General features: G+C 45.9%; 1 protein-coding gene across 5 annotated transcripts in view; it reads right to left on the reverse strand.

Annotated features, from left to right (window-relative positions):
* The window catches only part of SLC9A9 (solute carrier family 9 member A9), a 902,600-nt gene that overhangs the window by 706,298 nt on the left and 171,691 nt on the right, over positions 1 to 24,611 (reverse strand). For all 5 annotated transcript variants that reach the window (XM_029617398.1, XM_029617399.1, XM_029617396.1 and 2 more), the window contains one exon: positions 23,164 to 23,279. In XM_029617398.1, the coding sequence (XP_029473258.1) occupies positions 23,164 to 23,279 (116 nt within the window). The remainder of the gene's footprint in view (positions 1 to 23,163; positions 23,280 to 24,611) is intronic.

Consider the following 24,611-nt stretch of genomic DNA (forward strand, 5'->3'; position numbering starts at 1 on the left):
AGGAGAGATGGCCCTGTGTGCCCATGGCTAATGATGCCCCTGTCTTTAATCTTTAAATCCAATGGTTCTAGTAAATAAGTGCATGAGATTTTAATGAGCTTATCCGCCTTATGCCTTAAAGCCTATGCCAGTCTATCTGCAACCAATATCAATGGAAACTGTTATATTTATGTGAATGGAGACCTCATAGATGAATATCGAGTGTTATCTTTTGACACACGACAGTCTGTGTGGATATAATGTGTGATGACCACTACAGACACGCCAACATTTTTTTATGGCGCTTATAACAATCTTTAATCATTGGTCCCCATGCACAAACTTGAGGTTTTTAAATTTTTCAAAAAAAAATTTTTGTATATATATATATATATATATATATATGACGTATAGAAAGGACATGGTTTATGTTTCAGTCCTTTTCCAACGATCTGAAAAAACGGTCAGGAAGCAGCCCAGATATCTCACTCTGTCTCGCCCAACACGGCTCATGTTTTGTCTCACTTTGTCAGGGGCACCGACAGTATTTTTAGTTTATCTAGAAAACAGGATAAAACAATGCTTCGCTCTTACAGAATGTTACAACACTGACAAATCACATATAGACATGCCATAAAAAATTTTTGGTGTGTCTATATCCACACAGACTGTTTGTCATGTGTCAAAAGATAACACTAGATATTCATCAATGAGGTTTCCATTCACATAAATATAACAGTTTCCATTGATATTGATGTTCTTTTGATGAAGAATTGAATATAAACATCATATTAGTAGTTAAATTAGAGGCAGGGTCTATCTGCACAAGCACCATAAATACAATTCAGAAATAAGTTAACAAAGTAAGGGGCCAATTTATTGGACTATGTCCACATGTTGAACGCGCATTGAAAATGCATTAAAGCACTTTAATGGCAATAAAAGTTCTATGGAAAAAGTGTCAACGACTCCCATTGCTTGCAAATTCATGTAAAGTCCACTAATATTAAAATCACATCAAGCCACATGATTTGTGGTAAGCCAAAAATTTAAACTACAATTCAAGAGATGTACGGTAGTTAGTTTTGGTTTTTTTTCAAAGTATCAGTGGGCAAATGCATTTCCCAGTGTCTCAACCTTATCTACCCCTCCCCACCATTCTCCTTAAAGGGTCATCCAAAACCTGACATCACAATCACATCCCCCACCCCCACTGAAGCACAACATTTTATTTATTATTTATTTAGATTTATATTCTGCTTTTTGCACTTTTTTCAGTGCTTCAAAGTGGATTACATTCGGGTACTGTAGGTATTTCCCTACCAAAAGGCTTACAATCTGACACGGTCATTTATGAAATTGCTATAAGGCATTTTTGCATGCGAAAACGCTTTTAACGCCTGCGAAAGCACCATAACACATGGTGCAATGCGAATCAGAAAAAAGGGAGGTGTTTGGGGTGTGATTTGTGACTGAGTTCACGATAGAGCTTTACTGTGCTATGATGTATTTTGCAAATGCTGTTTCTAAGCTCCTGGAGAGCCAGCCTAGCTGCCATGGGGGGGGGGGGGGGGGGGGGAAGAGAGAAGGGAGAGCCTAGCCATAATGCCCTCACCCTAGATAGGTATTTATTTCTCTATGGGAGCCCCACCTAGTAACTCGAGGTGAGGTTTAGGTATTAGTGTAGGGTTTAAGGGCCACTTTGACATTCAATGTGAGACGTACAAACAGAACAGTGCTCTCTTGTGAAGATTTGATGACCTTCGCTAGGTTGAGAGAACAATGCACAAATCTCATCTTTGTGTAAGTTTCCTCACTCCGAAGGTCCTCAAATCTTCACAGGTGAGCACTGTTCTATTCGTACGTCTCACTTTGAATGTCAAAGTGGCCCCTAACCCCTACACTAATACCTAAACCTCACCTCGAGTTACTAGGTGGGCCTCGCATAGAGATATAAATACCAATCTAGTTTAACAGCATTATGGCTAGTCTGTCTCTCTCTCTCTCTCCCCCTCACTCCCCTTATTGCGCTTCGCATAGGTATTAGTGCAAATTGTGATAAACTGCCTATTACCATAAAACACACCCCTTTTCCTATCACATGAGATATTTAGTGCATTTTAAGGCAATGGAAGGTAAAGTGACTTGCCCAAGGTCAGAAGGAGTAATAGCAGGATTTAAACCCTGGTCTCTTGGTTCGTAGCCACTGCTCTAACTACTAGGCTACTCCTCAGCATCCCCCATATAGAAGCTCATTCTCCTGTCCCAGCAAGACCCCCCCCCCCCCCCCCCAACACACACAGATAATAGTACAACACCACCCTCTCCTTCTCAGCGAAAGCATCACCCGTAGTAGCGTAACATTCCCCCTTCTGGAGGTATCAAAGGGGCTGTGTGCCCCAGTGTCTCCTGTCCTCCCCCCCCCACCCCCCTCAAAGAGGGACTTTGTCAAATGCTTTCTGGAAATCCAGATACACTACATCAACTGGCTCACCTTTATCCACGTTTGTTTTCGCCCTCAAAAAAGTGTAGCGAATTTGTGAGGCAAGACTTCCCTTGGCTAAAGCCATACTGGCTTATGGCTACCTATATGTTCAGTAATTTTGTTCTTTCTGATAGTTTCTTTTCTTAAAGGCAGCTGCACTAACAGCTTTTACCACATCTTCTACCATTTTGCCTGGCACAGACATCATGGTCTGGAGGGACCATGGGTTAAAACGCAAACTTCGGCGAACGTGGGGAGCTGGTGCTGGGTGGAGTGTGGGAGTCTGCGTGCTCATCTACTCAAAGTGGCAGTCTGGAGGGGCCAATGTGGTCTCTCTCTCTCCCATCGCTTACCACGTTCCTAGGTAAATCACTTTGAAAGCTGACCTCTCTATCTACTGGTGCTTAGAATTTTCAGCAAGCTCTCATCTTTATAGTCTTAAAAATTTTTTCCAAAAAGTCATTCTCAAAAATGTATAGCTAGTGACTAATGAAAATAACATGCAATCGAATTCAGAGATAGCAGTGGGAAAAGGCTCCTTGCAAGCACAGGGCCTGATTTTCAAAAGCATTTACACGCTTAAAATCGGGTGTTACATGTGCAAATGCACTTTACCTGTGTAAGTGGGCTTTTGAAAATTGCTACAATAGTATGCTACATTTACACGCATTAACTCCTTTGAAAATTCATCTGAATGAGTCTAAGCTACTGAACCAATTGCTGGATCACCTAACAATGTTGGATACATACATACTGTACATACAGTATGCATTTTCAGAGAGCATTCTGTCCATACCCCTGCATAAGGATAAAAAACACATCTGCATGTAATTGTAAACCTTAGAGGCATTTTACAGAATATCTTTCTGCAAGATTGTTGTTATAAGCCCTCTGAAGTGGAAACCTGGTACAGCTCAAAACGTGACAGTTGTGCGGTTTCACTCTTCTTGTACTAAAGTAATGAAAGGGAAGAGATCTGCTTAAGTCTGTCTGTCAGCAGGCCCTGGAAGTCTCGGCAGCGCTTAGTCTGGCATACAGATGTACGTGCAGAGAGGCAGAGGAATCCTAAAAGGCCAGCGATCTCCTGCGAGCTGGAGGGTAGGCGGGCACAAAGCTGATATTTTAGGAAAAGGGAACTGCTTCCTGTAATGCAGCAGGAACGCTTTCTTAATGCAAGAGACATATAGTGCATAGAGAAAGAGGACACACATAAGTTTCCTTTCTTTTTATTCTCATGGGGAACCTGACTCTTTAATGAATGCTTAATACCAAATGCCTAAAACTTTGCTTCCAGTGTCTAGGAACCTGTGCCATCACTAAACACAGAGCCCTCTCGCTTCTTCCTGTATGAGACCACTTCTGACCGCTGTGATCCCATTTTAGTACTTAGAGGATGACCAAAACGAATTAGAAGGGATGTGGTCCCCCTTCAACAATCACTGCTCATCTTCCCCACGCTCCAGCTCATCCCCCCCTTAATCTCTATCCCCTCCAGAGGACCTCCTTCCCTCAAGAGGGCCTCCTCTCTTAATCTCCTCCCCTCCAACGGACCCCCCTCTCTCAGTCTCTACTCCTCTCAATTCCCCAGCCCATCTCTTACCCCTTCCAACCCCCAGCTAATCCTCTCTCACCCCCCCCCTCTCATCTCATCTCCCATTCCCTCCTCTCTCCAACCCCAATCCCATCTCTCACCTTCTAGCCTCCCTTCCCCTTCTCTCATAGTCTGCCCCAGCAGCTGATCCCCTCTCACCCCCCCTCTCAGTCTATACTCCTCTCAATTCTCCAGCTCATCTTACCCCTTCCAACCCCCAGCTAATCCTCTCACCCCCCTCTCATCTCATCTCCCATTCCCTCCTCTCTCCAACCCCAATCCCATCTCTCACCTTCTAGCCTCCCTTCCCCTTCTCTCATAGTCTGCCCCAGCAGCTGATCCCCTCTCTCACCCCCCCCCCCCAGCTCCTCTTTCATCCCCCAGCTAATCTTCTGTCATTCCTCCCTCTCTCACCCTCCAGAGCCAAACCCATTCCATCTTATCCAGCCCTTAAATCCCTCCTATTTCTCATCCCTCCTTCCAAATAGCCCCTTCCAAACATTCCCTTCTGGCCAGTCAGCAGCAATATTTTCTTTTGGACCTTGGGCCAAAGGTGGATGTCAATTGGTGGGAAAGGAGGACAGGCTGATGACAGAGGCAGTGTTTTTATCTTGGGTAGGTCAGTGGTGGCTGGGAAAGAAAGGAGCAATGGCAATCTCCACTGGCCACTGCACTCTGGCTGGTTCTGAGCCCGACTGCGACCTGCAAGCGGCGACAGTGGCATTAATCCTGAAAGTCAAGCTTGGGCCTGTGAGCAGTGCAAAGCCACAGACTGTAGTGGTCCCCTCACAGGGGATTCCTGTTACCAAAGGAACTCATGCAGTGCCACTGAGCGTGTGTGTGCATCTTGCAGGCCCACTACTAACGCTGCTGCTGGTTCCTGATGAGCGCCGCCGTTTGGGGCACTTCTGACCCTCAGCTGAAGTTTTGTGACCCCCATTTGAGGTCATGGAAAAAACTTGGGAAGCCCATGCTTTACAGCTTGCACCTTGGTGAAAAACAACAATTTCTCATTTCAGGGGAGCTCATACGTGGCCTAAAACTTAGAGTCAGGGGGGCACTGAAACTCTTGCCAACTACAAGCAGCAGTATGAGAAACTAGAATTTAAAGATTTAAGATGGAATTTAAAGATTTTGTATCAGGGACAGCAAGTGCTGCATACAGCCATGCAAAGGGATCTGAATTCAATTCTCAGGTTAGTCTTACACTCCCTAGGGTCATCATACAGTGCCAGCACCTCATGGCCTGATCTAGGATCCAAAATGTCAGGGTTGTGAAGGAACCCTTGTGCGCGACCCTCAGTCAAGGATGTCCCTGCCATAACTATTGATAAAATAAGTTGGGAGGCGATTATAAAATAGGAGATAATGCCCCAGCGAGTCATAAATGAAGACTCGTGGTACCACATTCCCAGTTCAGGTTCCAACTGAGCTGGAAGCACAAAGGAGCAAGAGGAAACCACCAGGTGGAAAACAGATTTCTTTTCAACATTGCTTTAACAGTTCACATTTAATTACGATTACACATTTACTGTCTCTTGTTTACTTTTCAAGTTTAATGCTTTATGTAAAACATTGCAATGTAAATTAAAAAAAATAAAATTAACATCCAAGGTCCTTACTCTTCTGCCTGACATATAGTCTCAGTTCATATTTCTGCTGCTCTGTGCAATAAGACATCATCCATTTCTTGCAGATGGGTTAATAACAGAACTAAGATTAAACTCTGAACTTTAACTATTAAGACTACAAAATGGCAGCAAGCAAATTCAATTGTTATCATCAAATGCAATGCATAGTTTCTGGCAGAGAAGTTCATGCTTTATGATGTTTTAATGTAGGGGTGGCCAGCTGGCATCCCGCATGCGACTCTTTGAAGCACAAACTGCAGCTCACGAGTGAAGTCCTCCTGTGTTGTCTGCCTACTGCACGCCGCAATCCTTCCCCTTCTCAGCAGACAGCTCGTGGGCGGAAGTTGCACATTTAAAATGTCCACCTACTAAGACGTTTTGGCTACTAAGTAGGGGAGGGGATTGCAGCTTGCAAGAGCTGCCTGTCTTCATGTCCGCCTCCCCTCTCCAAGCAATCCGCGGAGCTTGAGCTGGCCCGGGGGACTGCCTATATGGAATTGCATATCCTATCTCCGGAAATGTCCTACATCCAGAAATGTTTTATATTTTTTAAAACGTTATGTTAAAATATTTCTCTGTTTTAAGAGAGTATTTTAGTTTTAAGTGCTAACGTCATTTGATTGGTTTTATATTTGTTTTTGTATTTTTAAATATGTTTGTTTCATTGTACAACACTTAGGCCTTCTAGTGTTAAGCGATTAACACATTTTAATAATTGTACAAATATAATAATTGTAATTTAAGCAGGGGGGAGATTGCCCCCCCCCCCTCAAACATAAAAAAGAAAGAGGACCCAGTGGCCACCATGGATGCCATCCCACAGTGGCCAAAGATATGGCCCGGTGGAGCCGCCGCAGACCCATCTCACAAAAGTCGAAGAAAAGGCCTGGTGGGATTACTGCTGATCCCATCCCGTGGAGATTGAAAGCATGGCAGAACACGTGATGGTCCAAGAGAAGTCCCAGAAGAGAGAGATAGAGTCCCAGAGTGTGAGTGTGTGTGTATGTGTGTGTGTGTGTGTGTGTGTAAGTAAGAGAGAAACAGGGAGCATATGTGAGTGTGTGTATACGTGTGTGTCTGTGTGTGTGTAAGGGAAAGGGAACCTGTGTGTGTATGAAAGATGGAGTGTGTGACAGAATGAACATGTGTAAATGTGGGTATGGGTGTGTGAGAGAGAGAGAGCATGTGTGCATCTGTGAGAGAAAGCATGTGTGTAAGGAAGAAAAAATTTGTGTATGTGTGCAAAGGAACAAGAGCAGGACTGTGTGTGAGTGGAAAAAGTGAGAGAGAAGGCATGTGTGTGTGTGAGAGAGGCTGTATTATTTCTTGATTATATTATTTCATATTTTATGAGGAATGGTGATGTTTCTGTTTTTCCATTGTTTCATTTCATATAGAGTCTGGCTTCTTGTAGTTTCCAGTTTAGTTTTCGTTTCCACATTTCTGTTTATACTTTATGGTCTCTCTTATGCTCTGCACGTGTGAGATATTCTGCTAGCGCAGGGGGTGGACAACCAGTGTCCTGTGACCTACATGCACTGGCTGTGACAGCAGTTAGTCTCCTGGAGAGTGTGGGTGCCAAAAAGGAGTGGGAAATGGGAAAGGGAAGTGACTGCTGCAGACTTATGGAAGGGCTGGCAGTGAGCAAGAACTACATAATGGGTGGTCTTGGTGTGGGAGTGAGCACATGAGCGGCGGCAGAACAGCAGAATGTATATGTGTGTGTGTGTGTGTCTTTGTGCCAGAGAGTGAGCGTATGTATGAATTTTTATGTCAGTGAGTGTGTGTATCTGTGTCTGAGACAGAGAATGAGAGTTTGTCTGTGTATGTGTGTGTGTGTCTGGGAGAGAGAGACTGGTTGGGGATATAGAGAAAAAGAAAAAGTTGGCCTTTTAGGCGGAGGACAACCCTCTTCTGAGTGAGGGCAATTTTCAGACAGGCCAATTGACCCAGCTAAATGACTTTGAAAACTGTGCCCTCAGTTCCAATTTACGTTGTGTTACAATCAGTCTGAATCACTGCTCTCATCTCGTTCAGAAGGAATGGCTGTAAATACACACAATTTTGAAGAGAACCAAGACCTGACAGCAAATATCCATCTTTATCAATATGGTAGCACAAATGGCAGTTCTCCCTGTAGCAGTAGCCATGGCAACGCCAAATAGAAAAGCAGCTTTCTGATTACCTACGTGACTTGTGACTATAGTGAGAGAGTTCATGTAGTTTTGAAACTGTTACACTTCGGGAGAACTCAACTTCTAGCTTTCATTCCTGTGCTTTAAAAATCAGACTAAAGATGCACCACTGTGGAAAAGGGGGTTCCATATCACAGTGGTCCCCAACCCTGTCCTGGGGACCCCCCCAGCTAGTCGGGTTTTCAGGTTATCTACAATGAATATGCATGAGAGAAAATTTGCATGTTATGGAGGCATTGCATGCACATTTTCTCTCATGCATATTCATTGTGGATATCCTGAAAACCCGACTGGCTGCTAGGCCCCCAGGACAGGGTTGGGGACCACTGCCATATCAGATCAGTGGTGTGCCAACAATGTCGTACCGAGAAGCTCTCCTTCTTAAGGTAAGTGCCACCTAGAAAGCCCTTCCTGCACATCACTGCACTGAACCATTTTTCAGAGCTAAAGACGCAAGCTCAAAAATCGCAAGTTTGGCTTTCTGTTAATTTTTGTGAGCACTGCGGTTAAATGACCATGGAGGTGCTTCCTTCACGAGAGAGAGGGTGGCCACATCACGGGCCACCACGCAGGCAGTCCCACTAAAATCAGTAGGGATCTGCTGCCTATGAGAGCTTGTTTATGCAGTGCCAGATAAATGTTCATCTTAAACAGACAGCATTGCTTTTACCATCTCCTCATAGCCACGAACGTGAAATGAAACCGGTTCATGTGGCGGTTGGCGATGAGAAAGATGGGAACACAAAATATTGTCCATTTGCCGAGAGGAGATAAGTAGAAGCTTGTTGGGATAAAGAGGTGGGTAGACCCCCTTCCCCTCTGACCTAAGACGGCTCCAGTTCAATAAGAAAAGGTTCGCAAATTAAGGTAGAGCAGTGGGTAGTGGTATAGAGGGGAGGCTGGCCTGAGGAAAGGGAGGGAGGGAGGAAGTTTTGCCGGCAAGCTGGCTGGCAGTTGGCAGAATGCCAGCAATTACATTGCTGGTTTAAAGATCCTGCTGGCCGGTCAGCCTCTCTTCATTAAAACCAATCAGACTGGCTGAATTCTAGCTATTTAGAAACCTGGTCTGAATCAAGTCATTCTAGTGTGCTTCCATTACCAGAGTTCCCATTCCTGACCTCTTCCAAAAAAAATCTAGTTTTCAATTTTACCCAACTCCTAATTTTATCCCATTAAGGGCCTCCCATAGGCCAGGATGAAATGAATATTAATGACCCATCATATTCTGTGTGGTTTCACAACTTCATATGCCACATAGGAATAACCCACTTTGTTTCAAATACAATACGTATTTAAGCTGTTGGAGCTGAAAGTTTGTAATCATCTTCCCTACAATTCAGTTGAACCCTCTAGGACCAACAGTATTCAGAACCGTGTCACCAGCTGGCTTAGAGAGGACGATTATATATATATATATATATATATATATATATATATAAGTGATGATGCTGATAACATCATTGTGCACCTGTACCAAGCAGATCCTGATTGTACAAGGCAATTAGTGGCTCTCCTGTACAGTAGTGATACTGTCATAGAGGAGAATAGTGAATTTGAAAACTAGTGGTTTAAAAGATGTGCTTAAAACAAGCTGCCACAAGGTAAACATCTTCAGTCTGAGTATCTCTCCCATACACCAGTTCTGAGCACCTCAATTACAAGTGAAGTTCTTTTTTTTTTCCCACTCCTTGGTTTTCCTTCTATATTAGGCTGTTCAAGCAATTCCCTTAGACAAACAGAATTTGAACTTTTTGCTTTAACACTGCCTGAATTATACCGTATGTTCATATTACTACGGAAAATGACAGGAAAGTGAAATTGGTCATCACAGCTTTCTAGATTAGACTACTACATCCTATACTTTCTAAATTAATTCTTGGGCCCGAAATTTAGCAAACATTTACAGTGCAATAACAATAAAACACAAAAACACCTATAAATTGTCTATTAACAATTATGAGATTCTCATTGGGGAACAGAAAAATATTAATAACTAATGTTGAGAAATTATCTGTACAGACTTGTTAGTGAACCACTTTTAACCATATAAGAAAACAGAAAAATTAACAATTATATTATATTTTTGGGAAACATTACCATTTGAAGCTGAACTGACATTAAACCAGTGTCTCAAAGATCTGGTATTCTATATGCATTAAAAATGTTTTCGGTTCGGGTTTCAGAAATGGCACCCTTCTACACTTCTCCCTTACTCCCCCCTTCCCCTCGCTCATTCACCTCGGTCACTCACCCCCCCTTCCTCCACTCACCTCCCTTCCCTCCCCTCTCTCAAACTCCCTTCCCTTAGTCTTACTCACCCTGTTTCTCCCACTGCCTCCCTCCCCTCTCACTGAACCCCCCCCCTTTCCCTCACTCTAACCTCCCCCCCCCCCCTCATTCTCACTCCCACTCCCTCCCCTTCCCTCCTCAGTCATTGCTATGTGACTCGAGAATGTCAGTCTTCTACACTTCTTCTCCCTCATTCACCTCGGTCACTCATCTTCCTCCCGCTCGGTCACTCACCCCCCTTCCTTCACTCACCTCCCTTCCCTCCCCTGCCCCATTCAAACTCCCTTCCCTTAGTCTTACTCACCCTGTTTCTCCCACTGCCTCCCTCCCCTCTCACTGAACCCCCCCCCCTTCCCTCACTCTAACCTCCCCCCCTCATTCTCACTCCCTCTCCTTCCCTCCTCAGTCACTTCCCACCCTCTCCCAATCCCATCCCTCACTCTCATCCCCTCCCGTCGCCTCTCAGTCACTACACTATGTGACTCACTCCTTCCCTTGTGGCACTGCATATCTGTCAGAGCTCTCGATGTTCCTGCCGTTCCAACTCCCTCCCCCTTCCCCCAACTTGTCCGCGCGCTGAACTCGCGTCAGTTCTCGTGTCATGGAGAGAGATGCATGGCATGTCGGTCAGAGCTCTCTGTTCCACGCATACGCAGTAGAGCTGCTCTCTACTGAGCATTTGTGGGCTGTCGGTCAGAACCCATTTATATTGTAGATATATATAGTTATTTATATAGATTAGATGGATGTACAGAGAGAGAAAAACAGTCTTTCACTTAGTGCAAAAGTATTTTCTAGCATTTGTTGATTTTTTAATATATACACCCTATCCAAAGCACCATGCAAGGAATAAAAGAATATTATGCAAATAAAGTAAACTTGGCAGAATTAGAAGTAACAAACAGAATGCCAGAAGTGCCCACAGTATATAGAAGACGCTTTCATTTATAGAGATTGACCAGTGATAATAGGCTTCATCGTGGAAGCAGACTCAGCCTTATTTGTAATCATCGGTCAGTTACCAGTGAACATATTTTTTTAAATTTTTTTAATTTGCTTGCTGAGTATAACTTATCTTAAAGATCACCAATGTTTGTTAAATGACTCTGAAGCCTTTGGTTCTTAACACCCCCGACATGGGTCCATGTTTCGAACAAAGCCGTTCTTTTTCAAGGGCTTAATAACAGCATCTAGAAAGTAGAAGGAATATATTGTCTTAAAACGGTATTTGTAGAATTAAATAAATTCAAATAAATTCAAAGTGGGCAAAGTCTCTTGAATTCGGATAGCAGCTCTGAACTTACTGTATTTGTAGTCTTTTAGATCTTGAACATGGCGTTTCAAGATCTAAAAAACTACAAGTAATTTTTTTTCTCAAGAATTTTTGTCCAAAGTTTTCTCGTGAATCCCTCAACCTGCTGGAGGCGCCAGCCATTGTTTGGAATTTTGTTTTTTCCTACAACCTGCAGTAAGCACCTGTAAGGCCTGAGTATAATTTTTCACGACTTGCAGGAGGCGCCTCCACCCAGGTTCGATGGCTTACCCAGCTGCCTAAGCTTTTGGTTCCTTCATCCTTGTTTTCTGCCTTGCCAAGATTTCTGCATTCCGTGATTCCCAAGATGCAGCCTAACCGTCCTGCAACCCAGCAAGATGTCCTTGCCTGGATTGTTGACTACCTTCGTTCCATGTATTCAGCCTTGTATACTTCATCTCCTCAGTCCTTCATCCAGGAATTTCAGTTCCAGTTCTTGGAGCCTCGATCTCCCCCTGATGGTGTGGATGTGGTCCCTTCGGCCCCTCCAAGCTGCAGAAAGGAGGCTTGGGGAGGGGGTCTTTTGAGGAGGGGGTGCTGTTGTGATACTGCTCGTGGGCCTAGCCATGAGCAGTCTCTCACCTTTGGCCCGGAAGCTGCCGCTGATGCTGTCCAACACGGCCCGAGCACCACCGCCTGTTCTCATCGGTGGGCGGAGCTGCCACAGTTGTCTGCCTTCACAGCATAGAGCCACCAACATCAGGGTCTTGTTTCGTGGCCTAGTGCTGTCTCCAACCTGATCTTTGCAGCGTGGATGCCGCCGTCACTGTCCCCGGTCCTGGCCTCTCTCTAGGCATGTGGCCACATGTCTCTGGATTATTTGAAGGGCCCGTGGCAGGAAAATCCTTGCGGCCCCCACCTGATGACCTCATCTGGGAATCTCCTCTTCAGCCCTATAAAAGGGCCCTTTGCCAGTCCCTCGTGGCTTTCACAGGGAGCCAGTCTGCTCCTGGACTTTTCATCTGTTCCAGTTCTTCATTCCAGGAGGCTCTGAGGTCCATCTTCGCTTCTTCAAGGCTCTCTGTTCTTCATGGGAGCGCCCTTGTCTTTGTCCATGGTTCTTGGACTCTTGTCGGATCCTGTCTTCAGATGTTACAATGTTCCTGTTTCATCTCATCCAATGTTACTGTCTTCAGATGTTCCATCTCCAGGTATCCTAGTTCTCTCCAGTTCCTCTTTCTGGATGTTTTTGTCGGCTACGGGTTTTTAGCCTAGCCTCTCTCGCTGGACTCCCTTGATCAGCCTGTGAGTAATTCTGTATCTAACTCGGTCCCTGTTCCCAGTCATTGGAGCCCCGTTCTGGCTGAATCCCACTTCGAGTTCTGCCCGGATCCCTCCTTCATCCTGAGCTTTAGTCTTGCCTATGTCTGTTCCTGGTTCCGGGTTTTAAGCCCAGCCTCTCCCGCCAGACTCTGCCTCCTTGACCAGCCGTGAGTAATTCCGGATCTAACCTGGTGTCCATTCCCGGTCATTGGAGCCCTGTTCTGGATGGATCCTGTTTTGTGCCTCTCGGATCCCTCCTTCATCCTGAGCTTCAGCCCTGCCTACATCTCATCCAAGTGCCTATGTTTCGTCCTTGTTCCAGTGTCATCTTATTCCAATGTGATCGCCTGTCCTTGACTACTGTCCATCCCGTCGCACCTGCCGTTCCCAGGCGGCTGGTCCAAAAGAGCTATCGAGTGGCCGGAGGGCTACCCCAGAGACCAGCATTGCATTGCTGGGTCGCTTCTGGTGCGTTTGGGTTCAGCAGAGGTCAGGGTCCTGAATCTCTAGCCTGTCCGCCCGTGCTCAGATGCATCTCGCCTGCCTCGGCGCTTCTCCGGAGTCTTCCTTTGTGGTCATGCCATGGCCCAAGGGCCCACTTTCTTTTCCAAATTGGGACCGCTCCTTAGCACTCACACAACAATTCTCTTTAGAAAACTGGCAATGAGAGGTCTTCCAGAGATTTTCTCCTTTTTTTGTAGAGGAGAATGGTATGACACTAGATCTGTTGACTCCTCCTGATCAGAGTAGTCCTCATATCCATGTGTACCCCCAGAATTATTCAGACTCCAAGCCAGAAGTATAGGTTGGCATTGTGATCCGAGTGTGCATCTGGGTACTCCTTTTGTCTGCTAGCACTAGACCCTAATGTACTTTCATGTATTGGGGAAACTCATCCTCCTAATACACTTGAAATTGGCAATGTTGTGGTGTTTCCCAATGCCAATGCACCTCCAGGAACCGGCAACGGGTTCCTTCTGCCAGATGCCATAAGAGAATCCAATAGAGGTTGAACTTCACTTTGCATTGATAGCATCAAAGCTAATACATTGATGCTTGCAATTCTGCAATCCAGTGCTGCTTGGATCCTTTTTTTCAATGCCTCCTCAAAAATTGTCCATGCCAATATTGCATAGGAAGAGAAAGGAGTGGCCATATCTTCCTAGGATACTTGAGGAAGGTTGGTGGTTGGCATGTGGGTCCTTGGAGGCTGTTACAATTCCTCTGACTGATGCAAATGCTTCAGGATGATTTACAGCCACAGTCATCATCTCCCTGCTCCTGGCATCATGCACCGATGTAAACAGATGCCTATGCTTCTTAGTCTTTGCTCGATGCTCAATATTTCTACTCCTTGTTGTTGGAACAATAAAGAGGAATCCTTCACTTTCATCAGATGAGTAGGAGCTATATGATGGTCTATCTTCCTGGCCTCTGAGGGTGCACAATGTAGAGGGAGATTCATGCCTTCTTGATGTCAATGCATTGCCAGCACCGCAGCATCTGGTGCAGCTCCTGGGCCCTTCAGTATCAATTGCTCTGATGTGGACAGACTGGATTTGCTTTTCCCAAAGAGCTTTTCCATCAGCTCAAGGTGGGAACAACATCCTTTGGAAGTCAACTTCCTGCAAATCAAACACTGGCACATTGTGGTTATTCACCAGATGGAGCATATATCTGTCATGGAGATCTAAGACAGAAAGATGCATCCACATGAAGGGCACTTATTGAAACCACTGATTCTCTTCTCATTTTGGGACACTGGCCAAATAAATCAAGGAAAAATCAAATTATTAGATTTTAAGAAAATACCAACCAAGGCCATCTGATGCACGGATACTAATGCACACGGTGGCCAATGAAAAAATTCAAGAAAATTGGGAACAGTAAACTAAGAGAAGTGAGATATGAATAACAGAGAGATCCCTTGATGAAAACACGGCAAATTTTCAAATTTCTCTTCAAAGAAATAAAAAAATGACCTTTGGGTTCCAAAGAAATTAAGAGAACTGAAGGGTCCTGAGGGTCTTCATGATGTCTGTAATGGAAGATGGCCCACACATGTGCAGCTGGGAATATCCAAAGCTTCTAGAAGATTTGAAGTAAACTTCACCAGCTGTAATCTATTTGTTGGCATTACCCACTTGTGAGGATGTAACATTCTGCTTGTCCTCCGAGAACCATATTTTCAATAGCGTGTTCCTTTGGAAATGCTTCAGTAGAAAGCGCTTTGAACTTATTTATTCATGTGTGACTCGATAAGAAGCCGTTCTAGGAGGATTTGAGACCATGGACAGTATTCATTTTATTTACATACCAAAAAATGTTTCCATTTATGTATTGGAACTGTTTATAAAGGTGTCCAGATTATATACAGGACTACTTTGTGTTTTTATCACATTTTTAAAACATGCATAGCATGTTTTTATGAAACTTTAGCATGCTTTCATGTATCTTTTGAGAGTAATTTTCAGTAGCTTGTGGAGGGTTAAAGTCTGCAGGTAAAAAGTACCTGTGGAGTTTAGCTTGAATTTTCAAAGCAGACATTTGCGCATGTCTGCTTTGAAAATTTGCAGATTGTGCAGGATACGCTCAGTGACATATGAGAAGAAGTTACACTTGCTCGAGAGCAGCTGTAAGTTACTGTGCCTACTTTAACATGAATACTTTTGAAAATAGAAAGAATGGGGGTAATTTTCAAAAGGATTTACACACTTAAAGGTCGATTGTAAATGCCCTGTGTGTGCAAAAGCTGGGAGATATATGCAGAGGTCAGGCCAGAGCGTGCCGTGCGGATTTTAAAAAGCACACAGGTACGTGCAGAAATTGAAAAGCCTAAAACAGATACGGGGTGTGAGTGGAGTCTGGGAAGGGCATGGGCGGGACATGGGTGTTCCGGGTCTGAAACCTGAAGTATGTGCATAAGTATTTACATGCACAAGCGCACACTGGGGTCCCCTACTGCATAAATTTACATGTCATCCATAGCAGAAGCTTTAAAATAAAAAAATTAGGGCTAGTCAGCGGGGTCTGAAGGATCGGGGGTTAATAGGGTAAAGGAAAGTCTATCTAGCTGGGGGGGGGAAGTCTTATCCTTTACTGGGGCGAACAGGGAACGAACTGGGGAAATGAGTATTTGCGTTGGTGCTTGCGCCTAGCAAAATCCACCCACTTACGCGGTAGAGTTGGCATTTGCGCGCACATGCACGCACAAATATAAAATAGCATGCACATGTACGCGCATACACCCAATTTCATAACATGCGCATGTGTTATAAAATGGCCACGTCCATTCACGCGAGCCGGCATATGCGCGTACCTGTGCGCCCACGTGCCGGTATGAAAGTTATCCTCCCTAGACTGAGCTTTATCTGAGTAAGTGAGCTTTTGAAAATTATTACAATACATTGCCATTGAATTGTCAATGGGCTTTACATGTGATAAATGCACTTTAAGAGGTGAATTCTAAAAGCCCGGCGTGCACCAAATTCGGGAGATGTGCGGCCAGCAGATTTTAAAAGCTACCTACAAGCATGCACATCTCCCAATTCACAAATACCTCACTCCAATTCACAAAGGTGTGGATGTGGTTTGGGTGTGGGCATGGGCGCTCCAGGGCAGCGCCAAAAGACGTGCGCGCAAATACTCGCGCACCTGGGCACGCGCCCGGGTCCGGTGCTCGGATCATCCTGATGCTGCACCAGAAGGATTTTTCCCTTGAGCTGAACAGGACATTCTTGTGAATAACTATTTTGCTAAGTAAGAAAAAGAGATGACCAGGCTAGGTTTGCTTAAAAGGCTGACGAAAGAAAAGAAACAAAGTATAACAAGAGACACTGTGCTGCTGTAAGAAGGAACTGTTATTTAAGGAAAAGAAGTTATAAGGAGAAGATTTAGGGATTTTCTGGAACTGTGATTCTGTTTAATTTTTGCATCTACTTGAGCTGGCATCATGTTTGCGTTATGACCGTAGGCCGCGGCCGTCCGCAGCCGACCCAACTCACGTCATGTCATGCCTGGCTCTCCACTCCGGGTGAACTCGTGGCTGTGGCCAGCCGCTACCGCCACGATCCTCCTGGCTCTTCATGCTCCACATGCGGCTGGAACGCCGCCAACCTACTCTCCGACTCTGGGCCTCCTTAGGCACGCGCGAGCGCACGGCACCCATCCTCTATTTAAAGGCCCAATGGTGGAAACTCCGGGGTCATCCCCAATTGATGACATCAATACTTAAGCACCTCTTTGGCAGCACTAACCTTACCTCGGAACAGGGGTCCACTTCCGGAACCGCAACAGTTACTGTGCCTACTTTAACATGAATACTTTTGAAAATAGAAAGAATGGGGGTAATTTTCAAAAGGATTTATACACTTAAACGTCGATTGTAAATGCCCTGTGTGCGCGCAAAAGCTGGGAGATATATGCAGAGGTCAGGCCAGAGCGTGCCGTGCGGATTTTAAAAAGATACTTAAGCACCTCCTTGGGCCTATGCTAACCAACTTGGCAACGAGTTCCCTGAGCTCCCCTGGTGCTTGTTCCTGCTCTCTGGACCTGCGGTTCCTGCCTCAGATCTCTGCTCTCCGATTGAGGACTCTGGCTCTGGGTACCCGCTCCTTGAGGGCCTGCTCTGCGCTTCCTGTTCCGGGACCCTGTCTCTACACTTCCCTGCTCCTCAGGGTAGTCTCAGAGTTACTGTACCAGAGATCCTGTCTCTACGCTTCCCTGCTCTTCGGGTGGTCAGTGCTACTACACCAGAGATCCTGTCTCCATGCTTCCCAGCTCCTCGGGGCCTGCCCTGTGTGTCTCTGCATTGGAGATCCTTCCACTGGTATATCCTATCTCCTGACCTGCCCTGCACTGCAATATCTTGGAACTGTCTCTCAGACCCCGTTCCTCGGGGCACCCCACAGTACTGCATCAGTGCAGGTGCTTGCGATCACGTGGCTGTGACGCAGACAGCTCTCCTACGCCTCCTCTCTCCTGGGCCACAACCATGGTCCAGTTGCCTGTGTTTCCATTCCAGCTCGCCTCCCGATGGTGGGGACCTGTGGGGCCCAACCCCTCAGGTAGTGTCAACTCCCACCTTGGGCCAAGAGTTCATGAAACCTACAAAACCTAACAGATTGCCAAGTCCATGGACCCAGAAGAGGTCTCGGCTATACAGGCCATTCCTGGCCTGGCACAAAGAATTAACAAGCAATAACGTTCCTGGAAACACTAGAAGCTGCCATAGACAACTTGAGCATACGATTGGATGCCGCTGTGCAGCTACCACGACGTCTCCCAAGCTCAACCTTCTACCTCTGTGCCAGTCTCCTCAGCCGATGGTGCATTTGCCGGCACCTCCACGCTTTTCTGGAAACCCACTGATGTGCTGAGGTTTCCTGAACCAATGTAACATGCACTTCTGCCTGCAACCGGCTTATTTTCCAACATGATACCAAGACCACCTACATCCTTTCTCTGCTGGATGACAAGGCCTCTGCCTGGGCTTCACCCTTCTGGAAGCGTGCTGACCCGGTTCTTCGAGACCTACCCGGATTTCTTGCATTATTTCGCTCCATCTTCGACGACCCTAGTAGAAAATCCTCTTCCGGATCCACGCCTCCATCTCCAACAGGGTACCCAGCCCTTGACAGATTACGTCATAGAATTCTGGACCCTGGCGTCTGAACTCCACTGGGACCCTGACTGCCTTCTATCCATTTTTCTCGAGAGACTGAGCTCTCGAATCAAAGATGAGCTGGTGGCCCATGAATTGCCAGAATCTTTAGACTCAATGATAGATCTTGCCGGGAGGATTGACCGCCATCTCCAGGAGCATTCACGGGAGACCTGAGCTTCCAGAAGATCTATGCCAAGCTCTTCCCACATTCAACGCTCGTCTTTCCCTGGGCTGAACTCAGCTCAAAACAAGGCTGAGGAAGAACCTATGCAAATGGGCCGGAGCAGGCTTTCACCCAAGGAACGACACCACCGCCAACCATCAGGCCTCTGCTTATATCGTAGCAAATCTTAACACGCCTTAGTCAAATGCCCCGTCTGTCCAGGAAACTCCCAGGCCTAGGTTCAGCAGGAGGACTGCTCCTAGGCCTGACTTCTCCTTCTCCTCCATTGAGTCTGCCTGTCTCTATCAAGCTGAACAATCAGGAGTTCCATACTCTGGCTCTTGTGGACTCTGGTGCTGGTGGAAATCTCACCATCCGCTCCCCGGTACCTCTAATCTTTTCTTCCATCCATGGAGAGCCACTGCCTGGCCAGGTTACCCACACCGCAGCTCCTATTCTTCTCCGAACGGAGTCCCTGCATGTGGAATCCATCTCCTTCCACATTCTGGACAAGGCCATACATCCTGTGGTCTTAGGACTGCCGTGGCTACAACAGCACACCCCACAGTTTGACTGGGCCATCTTAACAACTTTCCTGCTGGGGTTTCCTCCTGCCACGCCAACTGCTGGAGCCCGTCTCAACCTTTGCCTTGCCTGAGTACTTCACTTTCACCTCCTGGCCTTCCTCCTCATACTCAACATATGCAGATGTGTTCTCCAAAAAAGGCCATGGACGCACTGCCTCTGCATCATACCTATGATTGCGCAATCAACTTGTTACCTAACACTGAGCCTCCTCGGGGCAGAATCTACTCATTGTTGCTCACAGAGACTCATGCCAAGTCGGAGAACATCCACAAGAACCTGGCTAAGAGGTTCATTCAACCCTCCAAGTCTCCTGCCGGAGCGGGTTTTTTCTTTGTAGGGAAAACAGATGGATCGCTCCATTCCTGCATCGACTACTGGGGTTTGAATGAGATCACCCTGAAAGACCGCTATCCCCTACCATTAATTTCTGAACTTTTGACAGGCTCCAGGGAGCGAAAATCTTTTCCAGATTGGATCTCAGAGGAGCCAATAATTTAGTTCGAATCCGTAAAGGAGATGAATGGAAGACAGCTTTTAATATTCAAGACGGTCACTTTGAATACCTTGTTTGGCCTTTGCAAATCCCCTGCTGTCTTCCAGAATTTGATGAATGAGGTCTTCAGGGATATGTTATACCAATGTGTTGTGGTGTATCTTGACGACATTTTAGTATTCTCCATGGATCTACAAAGCCACCGCCATGATGTCTCTCGCATCTTCCAGCATCTATAAGACAACCGACTCTATGCCAAACTTGAAAAGTGTTCTTTCGAGTAGGTGACCGTCCCCTTTCTTGGCTAAATAGTCTCCAGTCAAGGTTTCAGAATTGACCCTCAGAAGTTGAAAAGAATTTGTGATTGGCCTCAGCCTACGGGCCTTCAATCCTTACAAAGATTCCTTGGCTTTGCCAATTACTACCAGTCCTTCAGTCATCATTATTCTACTCTGACTGCACCACTCACGGCCATGACTCGCAAGGGGGCTAATCCTTCCCATTGGTCACCCGAGGCCATGACCGCCTTTCAGGATCTCAAGATCGCCTTCCTCTATGAGCCGTGTCTCCGTCATCCAGATCCCAGTCGCCCATTCATAGTCAAGGTCGATGCTTCTGATGTGGGAGTAGGGGCGCTTCTAAGCCAGTACTCGACTACCCTACATCCATGCTCCTTTTCCAGATACTTCTCCCCTGTGGAACTACGCAATAGATAAGGAGCTGCTGGCTATTAAGCTAGCCTTTGGGGAATGGCATCCCTGGCTCTAGGGAGCCCAGCATCAGATCACAGTGTATACTGACCACAAAAACCTCCGAGTAATTACACCGTGCTCAATGCTTGAACCATCATCAGGCCCAGTGGTCCCTTTTTTTTACCCGATTTAACTTCCTTCTGCGCTACCGACCGACCAACAAGAATTGCCGAGCTGATGCCCTCTCCAGATCCTTTGTCCCGGAGGATGTACCAGATGTCCCACGGCATATCATCGAACTCGCTAAGGTCATCTTGACTGCCACCTTTCCGGTTCCACCTGCGAAGACGGTGGTTCCCCATTATCTATGCCGGAGGGTCTGCCGTTTGGCTCACAACTCCCTGACCGCACGACACCTGGGGCAGTCTAGGACACTGGCCACTCTCCAGTGGTTTTATTGGTGGCCTATCATGAAGAAGGATGCACAGGCCTATGTGGAGTCTTGTCCCACTTGCACCCACCACAATCCTCCAGTGGGACGCCCATGGGGACTCTTACAACCGCTGCCTATCCTGAGTGAGCCGTGGACCCATATCGCGACGGATTTTATTGTGGACCTTTCTCCCTCTGGGGGCAACAACACCATTTGGGTCACTGTCGACCGCTTTTCCAAAATGGCCCACTTCGTGGCTTTGCCTGGCCTACCTTCAGCACCGCAACTTGCGCATTTGTTTATCCGCCATGTGTTCTGGCTCCACGGTCTTCCAAAACATATCCTTTCAGACCACGGAGTCCAGTTTACTGCCCGATTCTGGAGGTCCCTCTGCAAAAAGTTCTAAGTCTCTCTAGACTTCACCTCTGCTTATCACCCTCAAGCCAATGGGCAAGCAAAGAGAACTAACAGGACTCTTAAACAGTTTCTTCGGGCCTATGTGAACCTGTGGCAGAATGATTGGTCCGACCTCCTTCCCTAGGCTGAGTTCACCTTGAATTCACATCTGTCTTCATCCACCGGCTCTTCACCTTTCCAGGTAGTCTATGGATGTCAACCTCTTCCCCCACTACCGCTTCCATTACCTGTTCCCTCATCAGCAGCCCAGTTGACCGCCCAGGAGTTACATCAACTATGGAACAGCACAAAATAGTTGCTACAGCAAGCAGTTCAAAGGGCTAAAATGTTCTTTGATGCACATCACCATGAAGCCCCCAGTTTAAACGGGTGACAAGGTGCGACTCAGCACCCTGTTTATCCAGCTCAAGCTGCCTTCGTCTCGCTTTGCTCCCAGATACATCAGTCCCTTTCCGGTGCTCAGCCGTTTGGATCCAGTCACCTACAAACTCCGGCTTCCCTCCTCTTTCAAGATCCACAATGCCTTCCACGTATCTATACTTAAACCTTTGGTTTTGTCTGGATTCTCCAAGAAGCCACTGGACTCTCAACCACTATAATCTGAAGCAGACGAGATATACCAAGTCCAAGATGTCCTTGATGTGAGGAAACGTGGAAAGAAATGGGAGTACCTTCTGTCTTGGGAGGGCTTTGGGCCAGAAGAGAACAGTTGGGAGCCTGCCACCAATATCCTTGATAAGGATCTCATCAAGCAATTTCATGCCACATATCCTCGGAAACCCAAACCCCGGTGGGGGGAAGGGGGGCCCTTAGGAAGTGGAATACTGTTATGACCGTCGGCCATGGCCATCCGCGGCCGACCCAACTCAAGTCATGTTATGCCTGGCTCTCCACTCCACCTGAGTTCCTGTCTCTACGCTTCCCCGCTCCTCGGGGTAGGCTCATCAGCATTACCACACCAGAGATTCTGTCTCTACGCTTCCCCACTCCTCAGGGTAGCCCCAGCACTACTACACCAGGGATTCTGTCTCTACGCTTCCCCGCTCCTCGGGGTAGCCTCAATGTTTCTACACCAGAGATCCTGTCTCCACGCTTCCTCGCTCCTCAGGGCCTGCCCTGTGTGTCTCTGCATTGGAGATCCTTCCACTGGTATATCCTATCTCCTGACCTGCCCAGCACTGCGATACCTTGGAACTGTCTCTCTCAGACCCCGTTCCTCGGGGCACCCCACAGTACTGCTTCAATGCAGGTACCTATGACGCAGACTGCTCTCTTATGCTTCTCTCCTGGGCCACAGCTGTGGTCCTGTTGCCTGTGTTTCCATTTCATTCCACTTCGCCTCCCGACGGTGGGGACCTGTGGGGCCCAACCCCTCCAGTAGTCAACTCCCACCTCAGGCCAAGGTTCCATGAAATCTACAAAACCTAACAGTTTGATTCAGAAGATTCTCAGCCTGCTATTTGCCCTGCAGGTTATCCTGCCCCTAGCTCACGGCCCTGGAGGCTTGATTCTCCACCTCGGGACAGTAACCCCAATGCTCCCTGAGGTTGGGAAGGTGACCCTAGCTGCACAGGGGGTTACAAATACAGTCATCAAGAGTACAATGTTTGTTCCATGAATGTAACTGTTTGCTTTGCATTTTCTTTTTCTTTGTGCCAATTTTTTTTTTCTTTTAGCCACTTCTGCCTTGGGCCTGACACATACTGGAGATGTAGAAGTGAAAGGCTTCACACAGTATTTCTGTATCCATCTGCTTAGCCATGCTGGCCTTTGAAATCTTTCACTTTAATTTCCTTCACTACCACTCCCATAAAAAACAATACTGATCTTCTGAGTATTGCTTTATGGTTTGACATTGTGACCTTTATTGATTGGCAGTATTTTGACGCCACCCTGAGGCAAAAGCACTGCATACATTCCCCAAAATAAATAAAACCGAAATAAGGCAATGCATTTTAAATAGTTACCTGGGTCAGTAGCAGACATCAGAGAGCCAAAAAACAAACAGTCTGTGAAGTGAAAGTCGCCACTTTTTATCTGGCCAACCTGCATCATGACCTTCACAAAGCCGTACATTATCAATCTGCCAAAGAAAAGACAAATAGTCAAACATATCTCGTCTTATCTCTTCGTTTCACAACAGTGCACCTCTGGGTGCTCTTTGTCAATGAGACTGGCCTGTGAGCGCAGACTGCTGCTCCCTTGAAATTCCGTTTTGTTCACATCTACCAAAGTATTGTATTGAAATTTTCTAAGCATTCGAAAAACAATTGAAAATATTTGACAGGATATTATCAGTTCGCTTGGTGACAAGCGACAGGGCTGACATTTGCCTGTTTATAAGAGACTAGGCAAAAACTGACAAAGCAAGGCATAAAAAAATGATGTCACATAACTTAAAACTCTGCTAGAGATGAGGGCACTCGACAGTATCTGCGATGACTTGACATACTTAAAGTGACATTTTATTTTTATTTTGCATTATTCTATCTAGTTCTGAATGGGCAATGCATACAAACCTCAGGCTTATTTCCTCACCATTACCTGCCAACTCACAGATACTGTATTATGGTTTTCCATACACTGCTTTCTTTCAAGCAGAAGAAAGTATCAGGTATTGTTTATCCATTGTATACTCACAGTTATACAAAGGATACCAATAGTTAACCATAAGCTACAAAATAATTACCTCTCCTCCTACAAAATCTTACTGCAAATCAAATAAAAATATCCATCCAGCAATCACATTCTTCTTTAGGATAAAAGCAAAGTTTATCTATCTGTTATTCAGCCTGAGTCACTGCCCTTGTTCAATTATTGATAGCTTCATGTGGTCTTCCACTCAATCATTTACTTTAAGTACATCCATGAATTTTCCCAGATGTAGGGACCCTATAACAGTACATAAACTCTTTGTAACATTCATTACTGTTCCCTTTTTAATGCACATAAAAGGGCTGAATTAGCACAGGTTTGCAACTTGTGAGCAGGAGTTATAACCTCTTTTGCATGTTCTGTGTAATACGGTGGCAGTAGTAGTCTGAAGCAAGGACTGTGCTGTACTAGTATTCCCAAAATAGTTATGTTTTGGCATTTACTTAACAGACGCAAACCATACAAACTGACTTGACCAATAATATTGATTATAATTACAAATCACTTTTAACATCTTAGCCAAAAAATTCAGTATTTATACAAAACTATCACGTCACATGAAGGGTTTTTCTTCTGAGCTTATCCTGAAATTCTGATTTCTGGCAGTGCCAGCTTAAAAACCAGATGACTGCTAGTAATCCTTGGTGTTGTAATATTTTCTAGCTGAAATCAAAATATTAACATATTTGGATTTGATAAGAAAAGTAAATTAGTGTTATAATAACCAAAGAATATTAATTGTGGAATGTCCTTCTTTACA

Source organism: Rhinatrema bivittatum, chromosome 9, assembly GCF_901001135.1.
Source record: "Rhinatrema bivittatum chromosome 9, aRhiBiv1.1, whole genome shotgun sequence".
Taxonomy (NCBI): domain Eukaryota; kingdom Metazoa; phylum Chordata; class Amphibia; order Gymnophiona; family Rhinatrematidae; genus Rhinatrema; species Rhinatrema bivittatum.